Source organism: Anomaloglossus baeobatrachus, chromosome 3, assembly GCF_048569485.1.
Source record: "Anomaloglossus baeobatrachus isolate aAnoBae1 chromosome 3, aAnoBae1.hap1, whole genome shotgun sequence".
NCBI lineage: Eukaryota > Metazoa > Chordata > Amphibia > Anura > Aromobatidae > Anomaloglossus > Anomaloglossus baeobatrachus.
The window spans coordinates 446,909,123-446,933,711 of NC_134355.1; the positions used below are offsets into that span (position 1 = coordinate 446,909,123).

General features: G+C 46.8%; 1 protein-coding gene across 11 annotated transcripts in view; it reads left to right on the forward strand.

The window, feature by feature from the left end:
* Nucleotides 1–24,589, forward strand: part of TP63 (tumor protein p63) — a 314,554-nt gene that overhangs the window by 143,383 nt on the left and 146,582 nt on the right. For all 11 annotated transcript variants that reach the window (XM_075340463.1, XM_075340465.1, XM_075340467.1 and 8 more), the window contains exons 2-3: nt 4,598–4,714; nt 16,757–16,889. In XM_075340463.1, coding sequence (XP_075196578.1) covers nt 4,598–4,714; nt 16,757–16,889 — 250 coding nt within the window. The remainder of the gene's footprint in view (nt 1–4,597; nt 4,715–16,756; nt 16,890–24,589) is intronic.

Genomic DNA, 24,589 nt, shown 5'->3' on the forward strand with positions numbered 1-24,589 from the left:
AATGTATCATTTCCAGTTCCGGTGCCTTCCATTCGGTCTCTCATCTGCTCCCAGGGTGTTCACGAAGATAATGACGGAAGTTGTGGCGCACCTGTGAAGATCCAGCGTGTCCATCGTCCCTTACTTGGACGACCTTCTGCTGTTGGCGGATTCCCCGGAGGAGCTCTCCCGGACAATCGCCACCACCTTGGCTCTGCTGACGTCCCTCGGCTGGATTATAAACGATCAGAAGTCCAATCTCAGGGCGGAGACGAGAAAGGTGTTTCTGGGCATTCTTCTGGTCTCCGATGCGCGAACATCCTTTTTGCCATCTCAAAAAGTAGTCGACATCACTTCGAAAATCCGGACCTTCGGCCGAAAGAACCAGTGCTTCGTCAGAGAGGCCATGAGCATCCTGGGCATGATCACTTCCTGCATCCAATGTGTTCGCTGGAGTCAATTTCACTCCAGGCCACTCCAAAAGCTGATCCTGTCCTACACTGTAGGGTCCTGCTGGTCCCTCCATTACAAGATTTACCTGACTCCTCAGGTCATTCAAGGTCTCAGATGGTGGATGTGCAGGAAAAATCTTCAATTGGGCGTTCTGTGGGACTGTTCGCCATCCGTCACGCTCACAATCGATGCAAGTCCGACGGGCTGGGTCGCCCATGTAAACTTCCTTTACTTTCAAGGCAGGTGGCCCCTGGAGGTGTCATCCAATTTCAGGGAGCTACAAGCGGTCTGGCAGGCTCTGCAGGCGGCTCCTACCTTATTCCACGGTCGCCATGTTCGGGTCCTCTCGGACAATGTTACGACGGTAGCCTTCCTTCGTCATCAGGGGGGCTCTCTCCACCCACCGCTCTGGCATCGCGGATTTTTCAGTGGGCAGAATGTACGGTTCTCTCCATCTCGGCTGTCCATCTCAGGGGCTCGGACAACCATCTCGCAGACTTCCTGAGCAGGCGCACGATCGACCCCTCGGAATAGGAGCTGAAGGACAGTGTCTTTCAGGATCTAGTCAAACGATGGGGAAAACCCCAGGTAGATTTGTTCGCGTCCAGAACCAATGCCAAACTGAAAATCTTCTTCTCTCTGAATCCCCGGGATGCTCCTGCTGCGATCGATGCCATGGCCCACCCATGGTCCATGGGACTGGTGTACGCCTTTCCACCCCTGCCGTTGCTCCCCAGAGTACTCCGGAAGATTCAACAGGACGTCGCCCATGTGATTCTCATAGCCCCGTTTTGGCCCAAACGGAGCTGGTTCTCTTTACTCAGAAACCTGTCAGTTGCAGATCCGGTCCTCCTTCCCCTGACGGGCGATCTCAGCCAGGGTCCAGTGCTTCACCCGGACCTGGATCACCTTCAGCTGTCGGCCTGGATCTTGAAGGGAGGTTCCTGAGACGAAAAGGCTTGTTGCTTGATGTCATCTCTACACTCCAGGCAAGTCGTAAGCAGATTACTCGGACCATCTACGGGAAGATCTGGAAGAAATTCTGCTCTTTTTTGTGTGAAGAACCTGCTGACAGTTCTCGGCCTAATATTCCGAAAATCTTGGATTTCCTGCAACTGGGATTCTGCAAGGGTCTTACGCCTAGCACTTTGAAGGTCCAAATATCAGCGCTCAGCGTCTTCTTTGACATGCCACTGGCGTCCAATCCCTGGATTGCCAGATTCGTGAAGGGGATTCAGCGCCTTCACCCTACAATTCGGCCCACAGTGCCTCCCTGGGATCTGACCTTGGTGCTCAATGGCCTTTTGTGATTCTCCTTTTGAGCCCTTGTCTACCATTTCGATGGAACATTTGTCCTTCAAGACAGTGTTTTTAGTGGCCATCACCACGGCTAAGCGGATTGGTGAATTACAGGCTTTGTCTATCAGTGAGCCGTATCTTCAGGTTCTGGATGACAGGATTGTGCTGAAACTTGATCCGACGTTTTGCCCCAAGGTGGTCTCCTCTGCTAACCTAGAACAGGAAGTAGTTTTGCCATCCTTTTGCCACAACTACACGAACCAAAAGGAACAGCGGCTTTATTCCTTGGATGTGAAGCAAACAGTACTGAGCTATTTGGAGGCCACCCGGAACTGGAGATTGGACTCCACCTTATTCCTTCAGTTTAGGGAAAAATATCGAGGCAAATCGGCATCTAAGGCTGTCCTGTCTCGATGGGTTAGGTCCACAATATCCTCAACCAATCAATTGGCGGGTAAGACCCCGCCGGATCACCTTAGAGCCCACTCCACTAGATCACTGTCTACCACATGGGCAGAAAGGGCGGGGGCTTCTCTAGACCAGATTTGCAAAACTGCCACTTGGTAAGGTCCCAACACTTTTTGTAGACACTACAAGTTGGATATTCTGTCCTCCCACCAGACCTCGTTCGGTAGGAAGGTGCTCCAGGCAGTAGTCCCCCCCCAAGGATAAATTAATTTGGTATTCTCCTTATTTCCCTCCCTTTGTTTCTGCTGCGTGTGCATTTACATTGTATGTAACTCAACCATGAATAAACGTGGTGTTCTACCCATCCTGGTGTGGTACTTGAAAAGCCACTGGAGAGGTTGGGAGGGGGAGGGGTTTTTAACCTCTTGTGTTCCTGTCCCTGTAGAGGGCGGAGGAAGCAACTCCTGTGGTGCGGTCATGATGGATCCTGGAAACATCATTACCGATAGGTAGTAATTCCTATTTTTATGACTAAATACAAGGCTAGGCACCCTTTAGTGCCACATGAAAGTCACTAAAGGGTGCCAGCTTAGAATATGCAGGGGGGTGGGACATTTATATAGGTCTTACTCATCTATTTATCTATCCATCTATCCATCTTTCCCTCTATCCATTATCTGTCTGTCTATCGATTATCTATCTATTATCTATATTATTTATTGCAGTTACAGCATAAAAAAAACGCAGGGACCAACCTGCGGAAAAACCGCGGCAAAACCACGGGAAAAACGCATGCGTTTTTCCCGCGGTTTTGGTGTGTTTTTTTTTAACGCAGGTGCGGTAATCTTCAACTCCCAGAAGTTTCTCAAGAAGTTTTCTTGAGAAAAATCACTTTTCTAGTGCGCACATAGCCTAAGGGTGTGTGCACATGGCCTCTTTTTCAGGCAGGTAAAGCGTCTGCTTTTCTAGTGGTACACACATCAGAAAACTCTGGTTTTCGCTGGCATTTTACAAACCACAAGTGGTTTTTTTCAAGATTTTTTTGGGTCATTCCCTAAGTGTTGTTTTGAACTTTCTCACTGCCAGGGATATTTTTAGTGGTTTTTGTGGTTTATTTTGTATTCATGTTTTCTGAATTTTTTTGTTTTTGTAGCTCCAGTCATCTATGAAGAAACCACTAACAATGATGTGGACAAATGCTCAAAAAGACACGACGTTTGCAGTTGATCACTGTACTGAGCTTGGTGATTTGTTCATGTACTGACAGTGGCTCTGGCGCTGCATTCTAGTCTCCCAGTACCTACCTGAAATCCAACCTCTGATCCTCCCAAGATCTCCTCTACTCCCCCCTTATCTTATATGCTATTATTATTATTATAATAATAATTATAGCGCCATCAATTCCATGGCGCTTTACATTTGAAAGGGGTATACATAATAGGGACAAGTACAATAATCATAAACAATACAAGACACAGACAGGTACGGGAGGATAGAGGTCCCTGCCCGCGAGGGCTCACAGTCTACAAGTGATGGGTGAGAATACAGTAGGTTAGGGTAGAGCTGATTGTGCGGCGCTGTATCAGACTGAGGGTTACGGCAGGTTGTAGGCTTGTCGGAAGACTGTGCCTCTGGGGTGGTTTGGGGCACAGTCTAGCTATAGAGACGCTATTGTGGTACTGTCGCTCTTTGCAGTTGCTGGTTTCCTACCACAATTGTAATGTAATAGGGCTCGACTCAAAATCATCCCGAATACAGTTTGATCAAAATGTTTATTAAAAATTTGATGTTATATTTTTTTACTTTTTTATATATTTTTTTTATTTTTTCTCTGTAATTATAGCTAAATTAAAAATTGTCTATGTTGAACTGTATGAAATGCTTGGGTCATGCACTGTGACACAGACTAGACGCTGTTGGTATGTCTGCTGTATTTAATGGCCAGTGATGACATTTTCTTCTACCTGTTCTTGGTCGTAGGATGGTCGTCAATGTTTAGAAAGAAGACCATGTCATCTGTCAGTGTATGAGCACTGACGGTATTTCATCCTTCCGTCTCTGTAACATGTTTACTCTGTTTATACTTTGCAGTCAGTGGTCGAGTCTTGTATCGTATTGCTATACCCAAACCACATCAGTCTGCTTCCCCTCCCCCATTTCCCGGGTCACTGCCTCACCTTCACTCACCACTCTCCCATGAGTGCTGCTCTTCAATCAATCACTCATTGCTGACGAAGACCCTTGTTTCCTTTTTCGATTTTTACATTTTCTTCTTCTTTTCCTTATTTTTAGTTTCCTGTCTATTCATTTATCTTTCATAAAGATTCCTGTGTCAGTAGGGCATGACATAATTCTGGAAATTATATCTTGATAAAAAAAGATCAACAGCATGTTTATCATTTATAACACTAATGGTTTAGAACAACAGTAAACCTCATATTTTGTTTCATGTACCTAGGTTTGTGGATACGTCAACCCATTTTTCGTGTAAGGAAAGGTATTACCGTGCAGCAATGTCTCAGAGTTCAGACAGCAAGAGCCCTGGAGTATTTGATCGTCTCTGGGAGTTTCTAGGGTAAGTGTAGCATGTATTTCTAGTCAATAAAAAAGTGTTGTCTTTTAAATTTCAGCTGAGAGCTTGTGTGTTTTAGCAAATTTTTGCCGCTGAGTAGAGCTGAGCAAAATGATTTTCAGGACCCTGACTAGCGTAGAGCCCTGCAAACTAGTGATGTGTCGGTCGTGAACGATCCGACACAAAGACCCGGCTCCCTGCTGTGACTGAGAAGAGCCGCCACCCCAATGAGAGACACAAAATACTCTTAATGGCTCTCACTAGGCATAAGTCCGGTGTTCAGTAGATGAAACCCCGCCCACTCAACAATTGAATTGTCTCTTTGTAAATTGGCGATGTTTAGTCGCGGGTGGGCGGGGTTTTGGCGGCATTAACATAATCTTAAGTTCACCTGGGGTGAACACTTATTTAATAGGGAACCATTTAGGATCCAAAAGAGCCGGCTCTTTTTGGTGAGCAGAGCCATGTGGGACAGATCACCAAAAAAAACTGGACTACCCATCACTACTGCAAACCCTCTTCTGATTAGTAGTCCTGGTGTTACATTGTATGGCTATGTGCCCACGTTGCGTTCTGTCCCTTCAGAAATTTCTGCAGATTTGAACAGCACACATGCGCTTCAAATCGCTGAAGAAACAGTCCGTAATGAAAAGCCGATTTCATGCACTCTGGATGCAGCCCCTCCCATAGACAGAGCAGGGGCTGCATGCAAAGCGCATGAAAGAAGTGACATGTCACTTCCTAGAACGCAGCACTTCGGCAGTAGCCGAAGCGCTGCGTTCTAATACGCCACGTGGGCATGGATTAGGCACAATCTTCATAGATTGTGCTGGAGACGTAGGACGCATGCAGTTACACTGCGGAGCAGAGCGCAGCGTAACTGCATGAAAATACGCTATGCGGGCACATAGCCTTACCATGCCATGCACATATGATGTCTTTCCAGACCTAGTAATAAGGAGATGCCCCCTGGTGTAGTGGGTTACCGATATGGGAGTGTGGAGGAGAAAGTGGCCTTATATGCGGACGATTTATTGTTTCTGGGAGATGCAGGGAGTTCCTTGGAGGCGGTAATGAGGGTCGTATCTAACTTTGGAAGGATATCAGGGTTCACGATAAATTGGGACAAATCTTTTTTGATGCCACTAGATGAAACGCCCTCCAATGTAGTGGTGACTTGTGCTCCGGTTCAGGTGGTGTCAGAGTTTAAATATTTGGGAATTATGATATCCAATAAACTGACTGAGTATGAACGTCTTAATCTCACCCCCCTTTTACTTAAGTTCAAACAAAAGATTCTGGCCTGGTCCAAACTGTACCTTACGGTGGTGGGGAAAGTCAACTTAGGTAAAATGATACTAATGCCCCAACTGCTCTATGTGCTCCATAACGCCCCGGTGTGGCTACCACAAAAAAGGTTTTATAAAATAAATTCTATTTTCCGAGGCTTAATCTGGGGAAGGAAGCGCCCACGGATGAAGTTAGAATATTTACAGAGACCGAAAGACGAAGGGGGACTGGCTCTACCTAACCCTTGGTGCTATTACTTAGCTGCCCAGAGTCAACACATGGTGGGGTGGGGGTGTGACAGGTAACTGGGTTCACTAGATATACCCCCATGTGGGACAACCCCAACATTCCGGAATTTTTATCCCTTAAAGAATTTGGGCAATGGAGGAGAATTGGTATCTGGTACCTCTCCCAAGTGATGGATGGAAACATATTTAAGACTTTTGAAGTACTGCTAAAAGACTTCCCACTGGGACATAGTATGTTTGATAAATACCTGCAGCTATGTCACACATTTGAATAGCAGAACAGAATAACACAAATTGTTATACAATCAGATAGTGTAATTATTATATTACGGACACAGGGAGGGACGACAGGATGTATATCGATGGTCTACGGGGGACTTCTGTCCATGTCTGTTGGGAGGCATCAAATTGCAAGGTGGGTGGAAGATTTGGGAGAAATTGGGGAGGAGAAATGGGAGTCTATTTTGCAATGTGTCATCAAAATATATCTGAGCGAGGCGAAACGGCTATCGCAATTATATGTTATATACAGAGTATATAGAACCCCTGTGTGGATGAAGAAAGTGGGAGTGAGAATAGATTCCAAGTGCCCAAAATGTGGAAGAAGCAGGGATCATGCACATGTTGTGGGAATGCCCGTGTTTACAAGGGTTTTGGATCACAGTGTTAAATTTAATTCAATCAGTGATGCAAGTGGATCTACCCAGAAACCCGCTGGTGTGTGTGCTGGGGTATGTGGATGAAGTGGGGGGTGGATGAACAAGAGAAACTGGCAGTGGCACGATTGTTGTATGCAGCAAGGAAACTAATTGCCTTGTATTGGCTATCTGAAAAAGCACCAACACGTAAGGAATTGTTGAAAAAGTGAATTATATTATTTATATGGAGAAAAATGTTTATATTAAAAGGGGAAGGAGAACTCAATATGAGAAGCTCTGGAGCAAGTGGCTGGACTTTCCTGGATTAGCCTCATTTGATCTACAGAAAGATAGGATATTTAGACTATAGGTAGGAAAGGAAAGATCGCAGTGCCTGAGAAATAAGGATGGCAGGTCATTAGGTGAATAAAGAGGGATGTAGAGAATGGAGGGGTGAGCCTGTCGAATAAAGAGGGATGTAGAGAATGGAGGGGTGAGCCTGTTGAATAAAGAGGGATGTAGAGAATGGAGGGGTGAGCCTGTCGACCGGAAGAGGGTGCGGGGAGGGGGAGGGAGTATGTGTGAAGACTACCCTCACAATTTATGTTTATGAAAGTTTTAAAATGCAATAAAAATGTATCTGATTTAAAAAAAAAAAAAAAAATAAGGAGATGCCCCAGTGAATAGCTATAGGTTTGCCGACACAAGTTACTGTTCTGCCAATAGACAAGGGTCCTGAAAATATTTTTGGTCAAATGCATTGTGGTATATAGCACCCCAGGTAACCTGTGAATATTGAAGGATCCATGAATTGAATGTAATTTATTTTGTCTAGCATTAGTTGGCATTATGTTATAATAATGCTAAGCTAGAGGGCTAAACTGTAACCTTAGGGCCGGTTTCAGACATTTGTGTTTCTGGTACGTGTAACATCCACTTTTAACATGAATGCCACACATACCCATGTTATGTTATGGTGTTCCTCACACATGCATGTTTTCACACAGACAGTGTTGCTCCATGTTTCCTGTTTATTCTCTGGCAGCACAGGTGTCAGACGTACCACACACTGATGTGATCCATGTGACATCAGTGTGACATGTACCGGAGAAATAAAATAATTTCTATTCTCTCTTGTCTCCAGCTCTGCTGTCTTTGGCACTGCTGTCACTTGCTTCCGACCCCCGCTCATTATATTCATTGAATGTGCGCTGCACAGCAACCCCGGAGTCATCAGTGCCAGGGACAGCATCGCTGGGGACAGGAGAGTATCCAGCAATGTGTGTGCAGTGAAGTCAAGAGGTCATCGGAGTATCCAAGGAACTCAGATGACGTCCTAAGGACACCCCCTTGACACCCACGTCATTGCAGGTGTAGTGACAGTGACTTCACGAGTTCATCAGAATTAATTTGGAACACTGATGAACCCGTCACATTACTGCCGCGACACCCGCAGTAGCGCGGTTGTCACGGGGGTGTCGTCAGGATGTCATCTGAGTTCATTGTGAACTCCGATTAACCTGTGACGTCACTGCTGCGGCCGCACATACACTGCTGAGGCTCACCTTATGAGGCCCAGGTCATCCCAGGGAAGCATACACAGCAGTGTGTGTGTGTGCCTGCAGGGGCTTATCTCACAATCAATGGGGAACGTTTGGTTCTCCATTGCATGTGACAGCAGTATGGGATCGACGTGGACCCCCTAATTGGGTACGGCAGACCAGGATTAGGGATTTGATAGGGAAATAAATTAGAGAAGAGGGTGTCTCTTGTCTTTTATTTATTGAATGATTTTCTCTTTTTAAGTCTTTTCAGGTTTGCTTTTGGGGAATGTCGTGGGACCTCACCATGGATTACGGCGGTCATTTTTTTTTTTTTAATAAAAGTACAATAAATTGTTGAACGAGGGCTAGAGTCGGAGGGGTTTTTGTTCAAATAAACTTTTCTTTTTCGCTCCTAATTGGGAGACCCAGACAGTGGGTGTATAGCTACTGCCTCTGGAGGCCGCACAAAGAACTACACTTAAAAGTGTAAGGCCCCTCCCCTTCTGGCTATACACCCTCCCGTAGGAGTACGGATTCCTCAGTTTTAGCTTTGTGCGAAGGAGGTCAGACACGCACGCATAGCTCCATTGTTTTTAGTCAGCAGCAGCTGCTGACTATGTCGGATGGAAGAAAAGAGGGCCCATACAGGGCTCCCAGCATGCTCCCTTCTCACCCCACTGTATGTCGGAGGTGTTTGTAAGGTTGAGGTACCCATTGCGGGTACGGCGGCTGGAGCCCACATGCTGATTCCTTCCCCATCCCTTTTTACAGGGCTCTGGGTGAAGTGGGATTTACTGGTCTCCAGGCACTGAGACCGTGCTCCATCTACAGCCCCTGGAGAAGATGCTGGATGGAGCGGAGTACATCAGGGACATGGCCCTGCTTCCTCAAGGTACTCTGTGTCCCCGTGCATTTGGCGCTCACACCGCAGCATGCTGGGTGTTGTAGTGCGCCGGGGACATCAGCGCTGCGGCGCTTGTGCCATGGCCTCATTCAGCTTCGCTGAAGCAGGCACACTTTTAGGAAACGGTCGCGCCGGCCGCTGAGACTGCGGCGCGGCTGGCACTTGTGGTGCGCCGGGGACTTCAGCGCGGGCCGCGCTTTTACGGCGGCCGCGCTGATAACTCGAGTCCCCGGCTTTTGCGGCCTAGTTCCGTTCGTTCCCGCCCCCAGACCTGCCAGTCAGGAGAGGGGCGGGACGCTGGTCAGTGCATCAGCGCTGAGGGCTGGAGTCGTTTTTACATACTCCAGCCCTCACAATAGGCACAGAGGGGACACTGTTTCCCGCACTTTTGTTTGGGAACTCCCACGGACCGCCCCTCTCCACAGACGCCGGCAGCCATTCCTGCTGACACGCTGAGCTGCAGAGGGGAGCCGGGGAGACCCAGACAAGGAATTCTGCGCCTCTTACCCGCTATTCAGCGGGCGGTAAGCAGCCCTCAGGGCTCACCCCCTCTTGTGCCAGTAGTAATCTTAGTATTTTGTTCCTGCAAATACTTTGTACTGCATAGCGCTGGTCGCCCTTTGGCTATAGACTCTCTCACATTGCAGAGAGCCAACAGCATGTCGTCCACAAAACGCAAGGGTGCCAAGGCACAGACATTATATGCTTCCTGTACCGCATGTGGGACTTTTCTACCGGCAGGCTCCACTGACCCCCATTGTGTGCAGTGCTCGGCCCCTGCGGCACTTGCACAGTCGGGACCTCTGCTGGACGTGACCCAGGGTGTACCACCTGTGAATGCTGTCCAGGTGACAGGAACTGAGTTTACAGCTTTTGCTGACAGAATGTCTCTCACTATGTCACAAATTCTTGACACATTGCGAGCTAGGCCTGTACTTCAGGCCACGGACACTGTGCAATCATTGCCCCCTGGTCCCCCTCAGCTGAATTACCTCCAAGCTCCGGGACGGGCACATACACCTCAGGGTGAAGACTCTGACTCGGACGATGGCCCCAGGCAACCTAAGCGGGCTCGCTATGAGGGGCCTTCACATTCATCTCAATGGTCAGGATCCCAGCGAGATGAATCTATGGGTGATGAGGCGGACGTAACTGATCAGGATTCTGATCCTGGGACCGCTCTCAATCTAGATACACCAGATGGTGACGCCATAGTTAATGATCTTATAGCGTCCATCAATAAGATGTTAAATATTTCCCCACCAGCTCCTCTTGTAGAGGAGTCAGCTTCGCAGCACGAGAGAATCCATTTCAGATATCCTAAGCGTACATTAAGCACTTTTCTGGACCACGCTGACTTTAGAGACGCAATCCAGAAACCCCACGCTTATCCGGAAAGGCATTTTTCTAAACGGCTTAAAGATACACGCTATCCTTTTCCCCCTGAGGTGGTCAAGGGTTGGACCCAGTGTCCAAAAGTGGATCCTCCAATTTCCAGGCTTGCAGCTAGATCCTTGGTTGCAGTTGAAGATGGAGCGGCACTTAAAGATGCCACTGACAGGCAGATGGAGCTCTGGCTGAAATCCATCTATGAAGCGATTGGAGCGTCGTTAGCGCCATCTTTTGCTGCCGTATGGGCACTCCAAGCTATCTCAGCCGGGCTTGTGCAAGTCGACTCAGTCACACGTGCATTTGCCCCGCAGGTAGCACCATTGACCTCGCAAATGGCGGCATTCGCGTCGTACGCAATTAATGCTGTTCTTGACGCTACAAGCCGCACGGCAGTGGCGTCAGCCAACTCCGTTGTTTTGCGTAGGGCCCTGTGGTTGAGACATTGGAAGGCAGATTCTCATTCCAAGAAGTGCTTAACCAATTTGCCTTTTTCTCGTGACCGATTGTTTGGAGAGCGTTTGGATGAAATCATCAAACACTCCAAGGGTAAGGACTCATCCTTACCGCAACACAGACAAAACAAACCCCAACAGAGGAAGGGTCAGTCTGGTTATCGGTCCTTTCGAGGACCGGGCAGGTCCCAATTCGCCTCGTCAAAAAAGACTCAAAAAGACCAGAGACGCTCAGATTCTTGGAGGTCTCAGTCACGCCCAAAAAGGACAGCCGGAGGAACCGTTGCCAAGACGGCGTCCTCCTGACTTGCAGTCTCCGATTCCCACACCCTCGGTCGGTGGGAGGCTTTCCCACTTTGGAGACATTTGGCTGTCACGCGTCAAAGACCGTTGGGTGAGGGATATTCTGTCTCACGGGTACAGGATAGAGTTCAGTTCTCGTCCGCCAACTCGTTTCTTCAGAACTTCTCCACCACCAGACCGAGCCGATGCTCTGTTGCAGGCGGTGGCCGCTCTAAAGGCGGAAGGAGTGGTGACCTCCGTCCCTCTTCAGGAACAAGGTCACGGTTTTTACTCCAATCTGTTTGTGGTCCCAAAAAAGGACGGATCGTATCGACCCGTCCTGGATCTAAAGTTGCTCAACAGACACGTAAAAGTCAGGAGGTTCCGGATGGAATCCCTACGCTCCGTCATAGCCTCAATGTCTCAAGGAGATTTTCTAGCATCAATAGATATCAAAGATGCGTATCTCCACGTGCCGATTGCGCCAGAGCATCAGCGTTTCCTACGCTTCGTCATACACGACGAACACCTGCAGTTCGTAGCGTTACCTTTCGGTCTGGCAACAGCCCCCCGGGTCTTCACCAAGGTCATGGCAGCAGTAGTAGCTGTTCTGCACTCGCAAGGTCACTCGGTCATCCCGTATCTAGACGACCTGCTTATAAAGGCACCCTCTCAAGAGGCATGCCAACACAGTCTGAAGGTGGCACTAGACACTCTCCAGAGTTTCGGGTGGATTATCAACTTTCCAAAGTCTCATCTAACCCCGACCCAATCTCTGACTTATCTTGGCATGGAGTTTCATACTCTCTCAGCGATAGTGAAGCTTCCACTGGACAAGCAGTGTTCGCTACGGACAGGAGTGCAATCTCTCCTTCAGAGCCAGTCGCACTCACTGAGGCGCCTCATGCATTTCCTAGGAAAGATGGTAGCAGCAATGGAGGCGGTCCCGTTCGCGCAGTTTCATCTGCGCCCTCTACAATGGGACATTCTACGCCAATGGGATGGGAAATCGACGTCCCTCGACAGGACTGTCTCCCTCTCTCAGACTGCCAAGGACTCTCTGCGTTGGTGGCTTCTCCCCACCTCATTGTCACAGGGAAAGTCGTTCCTTCCCCCGTCCTGGGCAGTGGTCACGACGGATGCGAGCCTATCAGGGTGGGGAGCGGTGTTTCTCCACCACAGGGCTCAGGGGACGTGGACTCAAGAAGAGTCCACCCTGCAGATCAATGTTCTGGAAATCAGAGCAATCTATCTTGCTCTGCGAGCCTTCCAACAATGGCTGGAAGGCAAGCAGATTCGGATTCAGTCGGACAATTCCACGGCGGTGGCGTACATCAACCACCAAGGGGGAACACGCAGTCGCCAAGCCTTTCAGGAAGTCCGGCGGATTTTGACGTGGGTGGAAAGCAAAGCGTCCACCATATCCGCAGTTCACATCCCAGGCGTGGAAAACTGGGAAGCAGACTTTCTCAGTCGCCAGGGCATGGACGCAGGAGAATGGTCCCTTCACCCGGACGTGTTTCAGCAGATCTGTTGCCGCTGGGGGACGCCGGACGTCGATCTGATGGCGTCACGGCACAACAACAAGGTCCCAGTTTTCATGGCACGGTCTCACGATCACCGAGCGCTGGCGGCAGACGCCTTGGTTCAGGATTGGTCGCAATTCCGACTCCCCTATGTGTTCCCACCTCTAGCATTGTTACCCAGAGTTCTCCGGAAAATCAGGTCCGACTGCCATCGAGCCATTCTCGTCGCTCCAGACTGGCCAAGAAGGTCGTGGTACCGGATCTGTGGCATCTCACGGTAGGCCAACCGTGGGCACTACCAGACCGTCCAGATTTGCTGTCTCAAGGGCCGTTTTTCCATCTGAATTCTGCGGCCCTGAACCTGACTGTGTGGCCATTGAGTCCTGGATCCTAGCGGCCTCAGGTTTATCTCATGAAGTTGTTGCCACAATGAGACAGGCTAGAAAACCATCCTCAGCTAAGATCTATCACAGGACGTGGAAGATATTCTTAGCTTGGTGCTTGGCTCAAGGGTTTTCTCCCTGGCCATTTGCATTGCCAATTTTTCTTCCTTCCTGCAGTCTGGGTTGGAAAAAGGTTTGTCGCTTAGCTCTCTTAAGGGTCAAGTCTCCGCGCTATCCGTATTCTTTCAGAAGCGCTTGGCACGGCTTTCTAAAGTACGCACGTTTCTCCAAGGAGTTTGTCATATCGTTCCTCCTTACAGACGGCCATTGGAACCCTGGGATCTAAACAAGGTTCTCATTGCTCTCCAGAAGCCGCCTTTCGAGCCTTTGAAAGAGGTTTCCCTTTCTCGGCTTTCACAAAAAGTAGTTTTTCTTGTGGCGGTCACGTCTCTTCGAAGAGTGTCCGAGCTAGCGGCGTTATCTTGCAAATCTCCCTTCCTGGTGTTTCACCAAGACAAGGTAGTACTGCGTCCAATTCCAGAGTTTTCTCCCAAGGTGGTTTCTTCCTTTCATCTCAATCAGGATATCACTTTGCCATCTTTGTGTCCGCATCCAGTTCACCAATTTGAAAAAGGTTTACATCTGTTGGACCTGGTGAGAGCACTCAGGATTTACATTTCTCGCACGGCGTCTCTACGCCGTTCTGATGCGCTCTTTGTCCTAGTCGCTGGTCAGCATAAGGGATCGCAAGCTTCCAAATCCACCCTGGCGCGGTGGATCAAGGAACCAATTCTTCACACATACCGTTCTGCTGGGCTTCCGATTCCATCTGGACTGAAGGCCCATTCTACCAGAGCCGTGGGTGCGTCCTGGGCATTGCGGCATCAGGCTACGGCTCAGCAGGTGTGCCAGGCGGCTACCTGGTCGAGTCTGCACACGTTTACCAAACACTATCAAGTGCATACCTACGCTTCGGCAGATGCCAGCCTAGGTAGACAGGTCCTTCAGGCGGCGGTGGCCCACCTGTAGGAAAGGGCTGTCTGACAGCCCGTTCATGTGGTATCTTTTTACCCACCCAGGGACTGCTTTTGGACGTCCCACTGTCTGGGTCTCCCAATTAGGAGCGAAAAAGAAGAAGGGAATTTTGTTTACTTACCGTAAATTCCTTTTCTTCTAGCTCCAATTGGGAGACCCAGCACCCGCCCTATTTGTTCTTAGGGTTTCGTTTTTCGGGTGCACATGTTGTTCATGTTGTTTCTTAAGTTCTCCGATCTTGTTATCGGATTGAATTTGTTTTTGAAACTGTTATTGGCTTTCCTCCTTCTTGCTTTGGTACTAAAACTGAGGAATCCGTACTCCTACGGGAGGGTGTATAGCCAGAAGGGGAGGGGCCTTACACTTTTAAGTGTAGTTCTTTGTGCGGCCTCCAGAGGCAGTAGCTATACACCCACTGTCTGGGTCTCCCAATTGGAGCTAGAAGAAAAGGAATTTACGGTAAGTAAACAAAATTCCCTTCTTTTATTCTCCTTTCAACTACTGTATTAGTTATGGCGGTGTCTGCTAGACGCCACACATTACTAATACCAGGGCTTGATGTCAGCTGGAGCTGGCATTAACCCCACGAATATTAATCCGTGTGCCACCACATCAGGGCAATGGGAAGAGCCTGGTCAAGCACCAGAATTGGCGCATCTAATGGATGTGCCATTTCTGGGGTGGCTGTGGGCTGCTATTTTTAGGCTGGAAAGGGCCAAATAACCATGGCCCTTCCCATCCTAATATCAGCCCCCAGTTGTCTACTGTACCATGGGGACCCCACATCATATTTTTTTTTTTTTTAATAAAAATGCTGTAAAACAGCTGGCCAAGCTAGCTATCTCTATCTGTTCTTTCTTTCTGTCTATTTTATCTGTTTTATTTATCTATTTTATTTGTTTTATCTATACTTTTTCAGGCTTTGCCTATCTTTTCCACATTAAAAAAAACCCATTCATTTCAGTATCATGCATTTTTTTACCGGTACCAGTCACATGGATGTCACACGTATGCACACACAGACGTCACATGGACGACACACGTATGACACACGGATGTCACACATTTGACCATACCGGTACATGTGGCTTACACCTGTTTAAACACAGGCATCTGAAAAGGGCCTAACGCAGTATGCTTGCGCTGCGATTTTTTTTTTTTTTCCTTTCAGATTTTAATCAATATGCAAGGGAAAATACATTCCAGCAAAGACTATGAGCATCCTGAACTGCTTTGCCCACGTTGCAAATTTTTTCCTTGCAGATTTTGGTGCAGAAAAAAAACTGTACCAAACAATTGACATGTCAATTGTTTCTGCGGTTTTCACTGGCGTTTTCCCTATTTTCCTGCAAATGGATGCAATTTTAGGGGCAGAAAATATACTCTCTGTTTAACCCACATTGCAGATTTGAGTGCATAAAGACTGGTTGGACATGTGCTGCTTATCATAACCTCATTAAACATTTTGGTCACATAGCTGTAATTAGATGAGCCACATAATGCAGCTCTGACTTTACGCCTTCCCGATCCCCATCCCTAACCCCATCTTGAAAATATCGTGATCAATAAAGACCATGGCATTTTAAATGGTTACCACCCTCGCGTGACATCACTGGCTGCTGTGTTGTCATGGCAACTGACTTTCAAACAATGACCTCAGAGTCTGCCAGGTATGAGTGCCAGTAAAACCCTGCCATAATAATCAGGTAAACAGCATATGTCATGTTTTACTGTGTTACTGGAAGCATGGCTCAAGGGAGAAAATGAAGTTTTATTCTCCCTGCAGCTGCTCGCTTCAAGTCATTAGTGTGGTGCAGGAAGCTGCAATAGGGACTGCTGTCAAAAACCAAAAACTAGGAAGTATGAAAATGCAAAGCAGTTTTATTTAAAATGTGACATGCAATGAAAAAAACACAAGTAACCAAATTTTGCTAATAAGTGAAGAAATGCTGCTGAAAATCTGCAACATCAAAAACTCACCAAATACTTATTGTTAGAACCTGATAGAGCCCCGCACATCCCGATGATTGGAAGTGTTTGGCTGCAGGGAGAATATAACTTAATTTCTCCCTGTAGCTACACTTTCAGTAAGCCAGCTAGACAAGTATAAAATGCTATTTATCTGAAGATCACCAGTCTATCTGCAAGTAAATAGCATTTTTGGAGCTGACAGGTTCCCTTTAAAGTCAGCAACAAATTACATTTTAGGAAACCCAATGCACACACATTGGGAATCACTGTTTTCAGTAGGATTGTCCCCCCCCCTCCTATATTTACTCAGTTTTGATTGTGCTTAACCAATGTGTTTTGTTACTTGTTAACAAATGCTTTCATTCTTTATTCTTCCACAGACCAATGCATTCTGTACAACCCATAGACTTGAATTTTTCCAGTGATCCCACAGAAAAAGGTCCTACAAATAAGATTGAAATTAGCATGGATTGCTTCAGGATGCAGGATTATGACGTGGCTGATCCAATGTGGGTGAGTTTATGACCTGCCGATAATGACTGATCATAAGACCTGTTCCTGAACACGGAAACTATCGTGACTACGGCTCATCCTCTTGTGGAAGCATTTCTTTCATTTACATTCAGAAAATATTAAGCCACACAAACACACCCAGGTTATTGAATTCGGTTAGCTCCTTGGTCGTGTAAACAACAAAAGCTTCAAATCCTTTCCCTTTTTACAAAAGACCTGAGTGTTTTAACTTACTCCAATAACACTTATGTTTTCACAGTCTTTTGTGATACTGTACACTGCAGTCTAACTAGTGCTGGTCACCAGTGCCGTCTGATTCCTGTATCAACAATAAAAGAGAAATAGAAAAAAAGGTAGTAAGAACGTGTCAATAAGTGATAATGCATTTGGGATCCGGCTAGAATATCTTACATAAACACACACACCTTGTTCAGCCAGTTGCACTAGATCGGAGGATGATTCTGGGAATATATAAATAAGGCCACAAAATGGTAAAATATAAAGCCTTGAAAGTTTTAGAAATATGTCTGGATAAGAGATTAGTGAACCTGAGGTTTGGTGTTCATACCATTCACAAAACAATTCGAGTTTGGAGTTCGGGTGCTTTATGTATGAACACCAGTCTGTTGAGCATTGCTGTGCTCGGGTACGCTCGGTGCTCAGCCCAGTACGAGCCGCCGCTTGCAGTATTTGAATGGCTTGGACTGGAGGTAACAACAACGTGTTCGGATGTAGTGGACGATGGGGAGAGAGAGACACCCCACTTCAGGTTTTTTTTCTCTAAGTCCTCCTTGCCTAATCAATAATGACGATAATGTTTGCTTTTGTTTAATTAGTCTTTTGTTTTTTTGGGGTTTTTTTTTTTTTTCTTCTGAAATGTCTATTCTTTACTCTGTCCATTACAGTAGAAGGTGGCACTGTAATGTCCGGCAATTTGTGACACAGGTCGCAGTGCGTACTAGTCACAGTAACAAAGCGAAGGAGTAAGCTTATCTGCAGCACTCCAAGAAGATATGCTCCTCTGACTTGAAACTATCCTTGGAGGGCTGTAGATTGTCCTTCCCCTTATCTATCGCTTTTAGGAGGATGACAAGTTGCTGATTTACATCAAAGCAGGAATCTTACCACCTTACTTATCAAGTCCCATGATGCCACCCTACATCAATGGGGATGAGATTGACAGTAGGAAGGAGGAGAAAGTGATAGCCATGGAGGACTGGGCTGCAGCGGGTACTTGAGTCATAAGAGAAAGTAGAAAATGATTAGCAGGGAGTGATGTTAAAGAAATGGATCAAAGTGAGGTTTAGCAAAAGCCAGGGACAAACTGGGACAATGACCTCTGTTTAAAGGGGTTTTAAAAACGCAGATCCCCAACACTTTGTTAAACATATATATAAAACAAATCAAACCATAACAAACAACGCCCTCCACGGCGGCTCTTCACCGCTACTCCAGTCTGTTTTGGCTACATGGTAATGTCATCCCTTCCGCGTACATCACTGATTTAGCCAATCAGCCTGGGCTTGGGGGCCCATTCAGTCTACATCGCCAGAGCCTCTGAACTTTGGTTGGTTGCTGCATTTAGAGTGAGTTTGAGACGTAATGTCCAACCAAAACATCGAGACTGGAGCAGTGGAGAATAAAGCGTTGGTCCTGCTTGGTGTATGTTACAAATAGTAAAGCATTTGAGGTTTACGTTACTATACGCTCGTGTGGCCTTAGTGTGATCAGTAAGACTGTTCTGAATTGAGCACTTTTCTCCCCACTTATTGGCATAAAGCAGAGAATCTGTACAGAATTGGGTGTGCGACATCTCACCACGTTATATCCACAGTTCTGCATGCTCTATAGACAGATGCAAAGTGAATGGAGAAAGTACATTCCATAATGATTAAACATTAGTACTCCAGTGCAAATATTGTCAGACATGACAGAGTATTTCTTTTGGCTGACAGCACTTCTATTTTTCTGTTCTTTTATTTTGTAATTTTTTCTTCTAAAAAACCCATTGTTATTATTTAACCTCTTCCCTACATGAATGTAGGTTTGTTACACACTTTATTCTGTGTGCTAGACTAGATATGTTAGTAGGAAATATTACTTAATCCATTCACATTACAATCCTTTTTTCAGGCCCCATTATCCAGAAACCATAACTTTTTTTTTATTTAAAGGGAACCAATCACCAGGATTTTCATATATAGCCTAAAGCCAGTGCTATGCTGGGCACTATCAGGCTGATTCTATACATACCTGTAGTGGTGAGCTCAGATGTTTAGGTTTTGAAATCCAAGAAAGTGAAGTTTGTAAAATGAGCAGCTTCTTGAGTGACAGTTGCACTGGAGCAGATCATATATTCATAGTTATCCCCTCCCCCTGTTAGAATTAGCATAAACATTATACAAACGACTCACTTTGTCTAGCAGGACCTGTGGTGAGGTCATACCCATATGACCAGAAGGGGCGGGGCCTCAGCCACCAAAGCTGGATACCAGGTCATATGGGTATGACCTCACCACAGGTCCTGCTAGACAAAGTGAGTCGTTTGTAATAATGTTTATGCTAATTCTAACAGGGGGGAGGGGATAACTATGAATATATGATCTGCTCCAGTGCAACTGTCACTCAAGAAGCTGCTCATTTTACAAACTTCACTTTCTTGGATTTCAAAACCTAAACATCCGAGCTGACTACTACAGGTATGTAGAGAATCAGCCTGATAGTGCCAGTATAGCACTGGCTTTAGCTTATATACGAAAATCCTGGTGGTTGGTTCCCTTTAATATTGTCGGATGAGGGCTTGGTTTTTGCAGTGTGTATTGTAATTTTAAATATCACCATTTAATTTACTATTTATTGTACTGAAATCAAGAAAAAAATCATCATGGGCTAAAATAGAAACAAAAAGACATTGGTTTGGATTTAATTTGTATGTGCAATTTAAAGGGAACCTGTCAGCAGAAATGTCCCCTAAAACCTAACAGATTCCCCCTCTGCAGCTCCTGGGCTGCATTCTATAAAGGTCCCTGTTATGATTGTGCCCACTTTCTGACCGAAAAAAAGTGTTTATAAAGTTGTACCTTTTTGGCTTCTGATTCTGTAAATCTGTCACGGGGGCGGGCTGCCTGATGGCCGTTATTCTGCCCCCTGGTCCTGTATGCCGCCCCCATTGCTGATTTCAATACTTCTGGACGCCGCCCCACTGCTCCAGCCATCCCTGCGCATGCCCAGTGCTCATCTCTCGTGGATGAGCACTGTGCCCAGCGTCACCGCTGGTGACGTGCACGCAGGGTTAAGATTATGGGCGGTGCTGTGATGTTTATTCCTAAGCAACCGCCCATAATCGCGGGACCGCGCATTCCCCCCTCGGCCTGCTTCGTGCTTCCTGCTTCCGCGCTCTTCCCATCTATTTCCTGCCTCGGGGCAAGATGGGGAAGGAGGTGACGTGGGGGTCAGCAGCAGCGCGCTTGTGCAGAACGAAGCAGGCCGAGGGGGAAAGCGCGGTCCCGCGATTATGGGCGGTTGCTTAGGAATAAACATCACAGCACCGCCCATAATCTTAACCCTGCGTGCACGTCACCAGCGGTGACGCTAGGCACAGTGCTCATCCACGAGAGATGAGCACTGGGCATGCGCAGGGATGGCTGGAGCAGTGGGCGGCGTCCAGAAGTATTGAAATCAGCGATAGGGGCGGCATACAGGACCAGGGGGCAGAATAACGGGCCATCAGGCAGCCCGCCCCCGTGACAGATTTACAGAATCAGAAGCAAAAAGGTACAACTTTATAAACACTTTTTTTCGGTCAGAAAGTGGGCACAATCATAACAGGGACCTTTATAGAATGCAGCCCAGGAGCTGCAGAGGGGGAATCTGTTAGGTTTTAGGGGACATTTCTGCTGACAGGTTCCCTTTAAAGGGAACCTGTCAGGTGCACTATGCACCCAGAACCACAAGCAGATCTGGTGAATATTACCAATCTCTGCCTAACCGTCCCTGTATACACTAGCATAGATAAAGAGATCTTTAGAAAAAGTATTTCTAAAGATCTTATATCATATGCTAATGAGCACGGGGACTAGTCCCCTGGGCATTAGTACCACTGGCTAGTAGGCTCCATTAGCATCTTAGCATCTTAGCACCCTCCTGTGGGCATACTAATATGTTAATGAATGCCCAGCGTCAGAGGATGATCTCACTCATCTCTCTGCACCCATCGCCTCCTACTCCTGGATTTCGGCCCAGTGCGCATGACCCAGGAGGTTCGGTCATGCACATCACTTCAGTTTGAAGCCGGAACGCATACACCCGGCTTTATATTGTGCCGTCGACCTGCACACTGCTTTTCCGCTGCTTTTTTAATATACACCTTTTCATAAAATAAAGCCGAAATTTTTTTATGCACCCTGGAGTGGAGCCGCTCATTTTTCTCTTCTTCAAATGTGAATTTGCCTTGGATATGAGCTTCTTTTGGAGTGGGCACCTCCTCAGACTCGGCGCTATATGACTGACTGAAGCCGCCTTCCCACTGCCACTGGAATCTTAAAGGTAACCCTAAGCTGTGCAAGATCTACCTTTGTTATTTGGTTAACATGCTAATGGAGCCGACTAGTAAGGGAACTAATGCCCAGGGGACTAGTCCCCGTGCTCATTAGCATACGATAAAAGATCTTTAAAAATACTTTTTCTAAAGATCTCTTTATCCATGCTAGTGTATACAGGGACAGTTAGGCCGGGATTAGCAATATGCACCCAGATCTGCTCGTGGTTCTGAGTGCATATTTTCACCTGACAGGTTTTCTTTAAAAATATCTTGGTATGTATTTGCAGGTTAACATGATTTTACAGCACCACTCCAACATTTGTTTTCTTTATTTCACCTCTGGAGTGGTGCTTTAAATCTAAGTTTCTTGGCCCTACTCTTATACTCCCCTGCCACTGTCTTATCTTTCTATCACCGCAGCTCCCATCGGTATCCAGCAGTTTGTAACCTTCCAGTGGCTGTATGGTTACATTGAGTTGTAACCTCCTGACTCGCTCCATGATAGTCTGAGAGCCTCTTTCTTGCTCTCATAGACTTCTATTGAGAGCACGTGACATAACTTCTGATTTTCAGCCATGGCACTGCTGAACTAGAGCGGGATCCGTAAGTGGTGAGACGCCGGAGGCATGGGACCCTAGATTAGAAGCACCACTCCAGCTCTGCAAAAAATGATGCCAAATACATATTCTTTTGATGCTCTTTACTGCTTTTAAAATAAAAAAAGAATTTTTTTTTTCTTTTCCTTTTTAAGAGTTTATTCTACCAGTTAAATAAATTTTATATTTTTTGACAAGACCTTATAGATATTGTAATACTGAATGTTTGATTTATTTTTTTTTCATTTTCACATATTTAGGTGTTTTTTTTACTTTGTAAGTCTCTAAGTTGATTTGAACGATCAATCTTCAGATTTAGTTTTATTTTTTTGTTACTATTGTATTGCCGTAAATATTATTTTTGTATGTAGCCATCGTTTTCTATCAAAACCGGTTTGTACATGGGCTTCACTACAGCTCCAACATGAGTCATAGGGCCTAGGACACCCTGCAATCACGTCACAGGGTTGATGGGTGTCATGAGGAACGCGCGCCAAAATGCCGCTGTAAAAGATCAACGGCAGCAATAAACTCCAATCGCTGGTGTTACAGAGCCAGCATCTGCTTCCGTTGCCCGCTCCATACGCCTGTGTTCAACATGTGCCATATCCGTTCGGCTGATTTTGTGAAGAGGTTAACGTCAATGTGGCAAAACCAGTGATGTTTCTGCCATTTTAATTTGAAGTAATGCTGTCTTTCTAATTCTGGCTTGTATACATAAAATAACTATATACTCCTGATTTTTTCATTAACATTCTTTCAGATTAAGCAAGTTTTTATATTCATTTTGGAAAAAAATATTTATTTATGGTTGCTTATCTCAAAATAGGGGGAAAAAGTGAAACCTGTTGGTTTTCAACAATCTCTATCCTTCTTTCTCCAAACCACAAACATTTTCTCCTATATTTATTAAATCGGAAGCTCAAATTACATTAAAGGGGTTGTATGGCCTTAAGGCTGCTTTACACGGTACGACCGATTGTGCAATTTCACAATCGATCGTACCCGCCTCCGTCCTTTTTGCGTCACGGGCAAATCGCTGCCCGTGGCGCAAAAAGTCGGTAACCCCCGTCACACATACTTACCTCTCGTGCGACCCTCGCTGTGGGCGGCGAACGTCCACTTCCTGGAGTGGGAGGGACGTTCGGCGTCACAGCAACGTCACACGGCCGCCGTCCATTGGAAGCGGAGGGGGCGGAGATGAGCGGGACGTAAACATCCCGCCCACCTCCTTCCTTCACATAGCCGGCGGCGGCCGCGTGACGCAGGTGAGGCTGCTGTTCATCGTTCCCGGGGTGTCACACGGAGCGGCGTGTGCTACCCCGGAAACCATGAACAACTAAATTAAACGATATTATGGAACCTAGCGAGCAGTACACGACTTACGATTTGTGAGCGATACTGCGTCGCTAGGAGGTGTCACACAGGCCGGCATCGCCAGCGATGCCGGATGTGCGTCACAAAAACCGTGACCCCGACGATCTATCGCACGATAGATTGTCTGGTGTAAAGCAGCCTTTAGGCTACAAGTCTGCCATCAGTTCATGTGACTGCCGACTTGTAAATCCATACAGCGCTCGCACTCTGCACTGTGACTATTCTGCAGGGCTGCACATGACCAAGTATGTGATATGGATAATACTGGCCACCTTCCAACTAAACTATATCCAGCCTTGCTCAATTTATTTGCATTGTACGAGGTCACACACATCTAGTTGGTACGTGACCACATACATGCAAATCGCACTTGTCGACCGCTCCGGACACTGAGGATTCTGTGCCGTTTGTCCGGTGTGAGGATTCTCAAGTCTGCAGTGACAGAGTGACTGCAGACGTGCAGCCCAATGCTGGACAACCCCTTTAATCCTAATGTTTTTAACACTGATGCCACACGTACTCATGTTATTCTATAAAGTTATACACTTCCGTGTTTTCACACAGACCGTGTGACCCTTTGTGGCCCCGCACGCACACACGCAGGCATGTCCGTTTTTTCTCCGGCAGCACAAGTGTCACACGAACTGCATATTGATGTGATCCGTGTGACATCAGTGGGACACGTACCGTAGAAAACACGGGTCTTTTAAATAAAAATATTTTCTATATTTACCTGTATCCAGCATTGTGTTCTTCGGCTCAGCTGCCTCCCGCTTCTGACCACCGCTCATTATATTCATTGACTATTCACTGCACTGAGGAGTAGGAAGCAGGAGCAGAGCTGGGGACTTCAGTGCCGGGGGACCGCATTGCTTAGGGACAGGTGAGTATGCAGGTGTGTGTGTGTGTGTGTGTGTGTTCAGTGTACACATGCATGTATACACTGATGTGTGTGTATGTGCTTGGGTGTATCCATGTGTGTCTGCTATGTGTGTATACATATGTGTGTATATGTGCTCAGTGTATACATGTATGGTCTATGTGTGTGTCTGTGTGTGTAGTGAGGACCTGGAAGCCGGATCATCGTAGGAACAGCATCAGAGACTCATCAGAGTTCTCAATGAACTCTGATGAACCCGTGAAGTCACTGTCCTGACACCCGCTGTAGCGCGGGGTGTCGCAGGGGT